The sequence below is a fragment of the Austrofundulus limnaeus genome, unplaced genomic scaffold (assembly GCF_001266775.1).
Source record: "Austrofundulus limnaeus strain Quisiro unplaced genomic scaffold, Austrofundulus_limnaeus-1.0 Scaffold53, whole genome shotgun sequence".
NCBI lineage: Eukaryota > Metazoa > Chordata > Actinopteri > Cyprinodontiformes > Rivulidae > Austrofundulus > Austrofundulus limnaeus.
The window spans coordinates 1,872,517-1,879,731 of NW_013952455.1; the positions used below are offsets into that span (position 1 = coordinate 1,872,517).

General features: G+C 45.4%; 1 protein-coding gene across 1 annotated transcript in view; it reads left to right on the forward strand.

Moving 5' to 3' along the window:
• The window catches only part of LOC106517851 (ubinuclein-2), a gene marked incomplete at its 3' end in the record, with an annotated part of 20,018 nt that extends 12,803 nt beyond the window's left edge, over nucleotides 1-7,215 (forward strand). The window contains 3 exon segments of the mRNA XM_014008885.1: nucleotides 3,410-3,460; nucleotides 3,553-3,595; nucleotides 6,757-7,215. Of these exon segments, the coding sequence (XP_013864339.1) occupies nucleotides 3,410-3,460; nucleotides 3,553-3,595; nucleotides 6,757-7,215 (553 nt within the window).

Here is a 7,215-nt window from a genome sequence, read left to right on the forward strand (position 1 = left end):
GAAAGCTTTTTTATTTTAATCCAGCAGGGAGAACAATAGAGGTGTTTTTCTATGCCTCATGTGAGCAGCTCCGGCATTTTTAAAATGAAAAACACGGACACGCTGATTACAGTGCGGTGCGAAAGTCAAAGTAAAACATGTCGCAGCGCTCCTGTCTGGAAAAGAAACTTAAACACAGCTGTTCTTTCTCCCCTCATATTCCAACACAGAGGGTAGAAACAGCTAAATTAGACATTTAAAACACATTTACAGTTCATAACTCACCCTTGTTGTTAGCACTCTGTCTCACAACATTAGCTGCTACGCTCTCCCCGGGAGAAGGGGCGAACACATGCGCTCGCGTGACCCAAAGAACGGATCGGCCGAACGGACAGTGTATCGGCCGATACCGATACAAGGAAAGAAACCGCAAATATCGGCCAAAAATATCGGCCGACCCCTAATACAGACGAGTCGGTCTTCAGGAAGTTTCCAGGAACTCAGAGCTTCTTTTAATCCCTCTGTGATTACTTCACTTTTGTGATCATCAGGAAAGTAAGCCGTTTGCAGACAGATACTTTGTAGAGCCCAGCTTTTGTCAACAAAATGCGCTGTTATACTCATATACGTCTCTATTGTTCGACTGGACCATAAGTCCGTTGTTGCAGAAATAAAACGCACATCCTTCAGCATCTTTTCACACGTGTTGTTTGTTGTAAAGGTGTGGCAAGGAAACTTCGGTGAAATATTTGCGGCTCGGTAGCACATACCTGACTTCCAAAGTTTTCAGCAGCTGAATAAAGCCGGGTTTTTTTCCACTGTACAAATAGGCACCATATCTTTTGCAGTGTAAAACGTGACAGCATCTGTGATGGCTTTCCACCGGGCACTCGTCTTTTCGTAGGGAACGCAGTTTGAAAATAATTCCCTTAAGGTAGCTTGTCTTTTGGCGGCGCTGCTTTTTGAGCTGCTGCTAGCTTGACTTTGTCATAAAGAGCAGCATTTCTCACACTCCATAGAGTGCCTCTGTTTCAGGTGTTGGAACAAGTTTGTCGTACTCCCGCTTTTGGTAGCAACAGCCTTCAAACAGATTTTGCAGCGAGCTGTTTGTTGCTCCGAGTCCGCGGTTGCGAAACCGAACCAGTTCTAGATAGCTGAAGACACAGCGCCTTTTTTGGGAAGTAGTTCCTCTTTGCTAGCGTCCATATTGTCAGCGTCTTGAGGGACGGGACGGGCGGGGTGAAACCTAACTACAGACCTCCGAACAACGGAAGCCCCAAAGAATGCACTTGAGGGGGGGGATCCCGATTTCTCCAAAATTAAATCGTTATACACAGCAAATTCGAATTAATCGATAAAATTGATTTATCGCCCAGCCCTACATTTGGTTTTTCATGAGTACAAGAATTGTAGGAAAAATGATTAAACTCAGAATCAGGTTTTCTTTTGTTCAGTCATGACACTTTGAAAAGCTTTGAAACAGTAAAATCATGTGTGCATTCAGCTGATTGTCACCAGCACGACTGTCCTGATCTTTGAAAAGAATGAAACCTTGAGTTTCTTTAAGATTTCATATAACTTCTAATATTAATGACAAAGCGATGTTTTGTTGAAATACGTGTCAAAGAAGACATGCAGATAATTTAAGTGTGGTTCTGAGGAGAGAAATTAAAGCAGTAAATATCTTACTTGTTGTAGATAGCAGTTTGAACGACCTCAGTTCAAACAGGGCTGATGAGCTAATTGCTAGTCAGAACACAGCGAGGAATCAAAAACATTTATAGCAGAAACACTATTTTGTAAACCTTACCGTCCCTTAAATTTTGCACTACATAATTATATTTTAGTGCTAATAGCAGTGGCAGCAGCTAGCTGTTGGACTTCTGGTGCAGCCTGGAGAAAATGTTGAACTTCCATATTTCAGCTGAAATATTGTTGGAATGTGAAACTAACAGCAATGTGAAGGTTTATATCTTTATAATAAATTAAAATAAAATTTAAAACTCTTTCACCTAGAGAACATGGCAAGTTGTTTTTATTTTTTTAATATATATATATAATGTTTTTGACTGGGGTGTTAAATAGAGAATATCTTTGCTTTAATATGGTGCAAACAAATGTTTTGTTAGTTATTGTGGTTTAATTAGAAGAACTCGGTGAATCCCACAGAAAGACTCAGCCTGCGCACACAGCAATGCGCTCCTGTCACAGTAATCTCTCATCAGGAGGAGAGAGTTTAGTCACTCACACAAAGTTGGACAGATCTGTTCAATAACAACATTCTGAACATATATTTAATATAAAGTTAGGTTTTACAGACCAAAGTTTTTGGTAGTTCAGGAGCTAAGTGCAGGAGGAGCGGAGGAGGAGATGTATGGACTGATCGCTGCAGCAGCTCGACTCCGGCCCGCTGCTTCAACCAAACATGCTCTCACTGAAAGTCCCGCCCTGCTCTGCTCTGATTGGACAAAACGGCTCTGGACTTCGTTTAATCCTTATATCAAGGTCCCGATGTAGCGCACCGAACAACGATCCATTCACACCAGTGCGGCTGGATTCTTTTTTTTTTTTAAGAAATCAGGTCGCATTTGCGACCAAACTGGTCGCACTTCTAGAGCCCTGCTAACTGTTGTTGTGACAGACAATCAGGTACAATCTTAGGTATGCAAGGAAGCTTCATGACATACCAACTGGTGCGCTTTTTCCTTTTTTGACCGCGCACGCGTACCTGCGCACCACTTATGTGCAACTCTGTTTATAAAACGACATTTGTGTTATTATGAAGATTTGAAAATGACTAATTTTAGTCATTTTAAATGGCAAAATTTGCTTTGGAAATGGGCTAGTTCAGCCTGGTTAGTGCTACAGCATACTGCTTTTGCTACTATTTGTGCTTGCAAATAACCAAAGATTTTTATCTAAATATAATTCACCCTGCAAATCAAAATTTACACCAGTTGTAAAATGGCATTACATTAAACATAAAATTTTGGAGACTGAAGTTGTTTTAAGATGGTAAAAATTTACTTTAGCGTTACCTTGTCAGAATTAACCGTTTCTCATGCTTGTGTTAGATGGACATGATAATATGGATTGTTTTAGTTTTGCCATGGTGTAATTGAATAATTAATCATTTAATCGATACATGGATCAATGCATTGTTACACATCAATGTTTCTCCAAACTGAGGTTGTTCAAATAGCGATCTGCAAGATGTTAGGTAATGTTTCAACTTTCTAAACTTTCTGTCATAATCACAACAAAACCAGCATTGTTTTCACTAAATATTAAGACCAAATCTTGTGATAATGTGAGGAAGTTTTCAGATTCCATAAATGACCGTATACACAGCAGCAGAACAAATGGTGCATCACAATAAATGAATGAATGAATTTTGAACTCGTGTTTTTCTGTTTTATTTATTTTTCAGAATGTTGTTCAAAGAGAGCATCGTGGTTCATGGTCATCTAACAGGCTACACGTGAGTCATGACTTCAAATGACTGATTCTGCATTATTGTTATTATTATTTTTTTAAACTTGCCTTTAACTCTCATATTTTGTTTTGCTCCAGAGCAAGAAAAAAGATACTTCCATCACCAAAACCCAAGCCAAAGGTTGGTAAAATGTATTTCCCACCATGTAGTTATTGTTGCCTAGAAATTCAGGCTATAATCTGAGCATATTGAGTTAAAGCTAGCTGCCTGAACTTTATTTTTAAAGGGATCCCTGATAAATTGTAACATTAGACTTTATTTGATAAACATTTATTTTAACTGTAAAATAAAGACTGTAAAAATACTGTAGGCTGTTTAGATTTGTGCATTTTTTAAAATATATTTTAACACGGGCAGAGCCATTTTATTTACACGCAAAGCGTTCTGGGTAAATGATGACGTGGATAAGTCCTCGGTGTGAGCGAGCTATATCCACTCTGAAGGTTAATCTTGGACAATATCTGATGATCAACTCTTAAATGAAACCAGAGAGCGTTGACAGAGTGGAGAAGGTAGAAATGACTCAGCCTGTAACTGAAAATATGGATGGAGGACAACAGAGCTGCTTCATGGAAGAAGAGCCTCAGCTTAGCCTGTTAGCCTTGGCGCTAGAGCCAACACTATATTGCCTTATATGTATTAGCTCGGTGCTAGCACGACAAACTAACAAGCTAAACTGAGGTCCTCCATCCATATTTTCAGTTGCAGGCTGTCATTTCTACTTTCTCCTCTCTGTCAACGCTCTCTGGTTTCATTTAAAAGAGCCAGTCGTCAGATAATGTCCAAGATTAACCTTCGGGGTGGATATAGCTCGCTAGCAGCCTTGCACAGCCCATGCTGAGGGGCGCCGAGCAGGAGTGAGCATACTTATTGCCCCCCATCTCGGTGCCTGTACGTTGGGGTTCACCCCGGTGAACAAGAGGGTAGCTTCGCTCTGCATATGTGTGGGAGGATGGGTACTGACTATTGTTTATGCCTATGCGCCTAACAGCAGTTCAGATTGCCCACCCTTTCTGGAGTCCTTGGGGAGGGTGCTGGAGAGCACTTCTAACAGGGACTCTCTCGTTCTGATGGGGGACTTCAATGCTCACGTGGATATAATGACAGTGAGACCAGGAGAGGCGAGGTTGGGAGGAACGGCCCCCGCCCCGACCTGAACCTGAGCAGTGTTTTGTTATTAGACTTCTGTGCTCATCATGGATTGTCCATAACGAACACAATGTTCAAACATAAGGGTGTCCATATGTGCTTTTGGCACCAGGACAGTCCGAGTGGGCCATGTTTCATGTTATTTATGGTGGGGATGGGGCGCTGCTGACCTCAACTTGGGACATTGTGGGTCGGTGGGCGGAATACTTCGAAGACCTCCTCAATCCCACCGACACGTCTTCCCATGAGGAAGCTGAGTCTGAGGACCCTGGGTCGGACTCTCCAATCTCTGGTGAGGTCACTGAGGTGGTTAAAAAGCTCCTCGGTGGCAGGGCGCCGGGGGTGGATCAGATTCGCCCGGAGTTCCTTAAGGCTTTGGTTGTTCTGGGCTTGCATTGGTTGACGCAACTCTACAATATCGCGTGGACATCGGGGGCAATTCCTCTGGATTGGCAGACCGGGGTGGTGGTCCCCTTGTTTAAAAAGGGGGACCGCAGAACGTGTTCCAACTATGGGGGATCACACTTCTGAGCCTCCCTGGTAAGGTCCATTCAGGGGTCCTGGGGAGGAGGGTCCATCCGCCGGATAGTCAAATCTCGGATTCAGGAAGAGCAGTGTGGTTTTCGTCCTGGTCGTGGAACAGCGGACCAGTTCAACACCCTCAGCAGGGTCCTGGAGGGTGCATGGGAGTTCGCCCAACCAGTCTACATGTGTTTTGTAGACTTGGAGAAGGCATTCAACCGTGTCCCTCGGGGACTCCTGTGGGGGGTACTCCAGGAGTATGGGGTACCAGGCCCATTGATACGGGCTGTTAGGTCCCTGTATGATCGATGCCAGAGCTTGGTCCACATTGCCGGTAGTAAGTTGGACTTGTTTCCGGTGAGAGTTGGACTCCGCCAAGGTTGCCCTTTGTCACCGATTCTGTTCATAACTTTTATGGACAGAATTTCTAGGCGCAGCCAAGGTGTTGAGGGGATCCTTTTTGGTGACCTTAGGATCACATCTCTGCTTTTTGCAAATGATGTGGTCCTATTGGCTTCATCAGATCGTGATCTCCAGCTTTCATTGGAGCGGTTTGCAGCCGAGTTTGAAGCGGCTGGGATGAGGATCAGTGCCTCCAAATCCGAGACCATGGTCTTGAGCCGGAAAATGGTAGGGTGCCTTCTCCGGGTCGGGGAGGAGGTCCTGCCCCAAGTGGAGGAGTTTAAGTATCTCGGGGTCTTGTTCACAAATGAGGGAAGAATGGAGCGGGAGATCGACAGGCGGATTGGTGCTGCGTCTGCAGTGATGCGGGCGTTGTACCGATCTGTCGTGGTGAAGTGGGAGCTGATCCAGAAGGCGAAGCTCTTGATTTACCAATCGGTCTACATTCCTACCCTCATCTATGGTCACGAGCTTTGGGTAGTGACCGAAAGAACGAGATTGCGTATACAGTACAAGCGGCAGAAATTAGTTTCCTCCGCAGGGTGTCTGGGCTCTCCCTTAGCGATAGGGTGAGAAGCTCAGTCATCCGGGAGGGACTCAGAGTAGAGCCGATGCTCCTCCACGTCGAGAGGAGCCAGTTGAGGTGGCTCGGGCATCTGGTAAGGATGCCTCCTGGACGCCTCCCTGGTGAGGTGTTCTGGGCATGTCCCACTGGGAGGAGACCCATAGGAAGACCCAGGACACGCTGGAGGGACTATGTTTCTCAGATGACCTGGGAACACCTTGGGATTCTCCCAGAGGAACAGGCCCAAGTGGCTGGGGAGAGGGAAGTCTGGGTCTCTCTGCTTAGGCTGCTGCCCCCGCGACCCGACCCCGGATAATCGGCAGAAAACGGATGGACGGAGTTTAAAAATTATATAAACTGAACATCCTACAATATTTTTACAGTCTTTATTTTACAGTTAAAATATATGTTTATCAAATAAAGTTTAATGTTGCAAATAATCATGGATCCCTTTTAAAGATGTTCCATTTCTTATTCGATGAGCTCTCAGAATTGACAGAACTCATTGGATGAGAAGCAAAATCAAAGAAATCCAGTTGCCTCTAATTCAACAAGCTGTGAACTTGTTTTTTAAATCCCACTAGAGATAAATAGGATGGTATTTCTGGTGTGGATTGATAGTAATTTTCTTCTTTACTTTCAGGAGATGGCATGGGTTCAGCGACCAGCGCCATCAGCAGGTGCCGCCCCCTCCCCTGCTGCTCCAATTGCCAAGCGACCTCCTCAGTCACCGCCAGAGCCCATATGTCTGGACTCCCTCGATGACTCCGCCTCCCTCGACTCCATCTCTCAGGCTCTGGCCATCCTTGGCAACGCAGCCAAGGGCCTGGCTCAGGGGGACAGCCCCCCGTCCCCAGACAGACCCAAGGCCGCGGCGAACCCCGCCGGCCTCCAGTCCTCACCTCTCGTCCCGCAGCAGAAAAAGAACTCTGTCAGCACTCCCACCTCCAACACACCTCACTACATCACTACCTCTGCGTCCAACTCCCCGGCTCTGTCCCGGACAGTCCCCAACACGTCCTCCTCCCCGGCTCTGTCCCGGACCGTCCCCAACACGTCCTCCTCCCTGGCTCTGTCCCGGACCATCCCCAACACGTCCTCC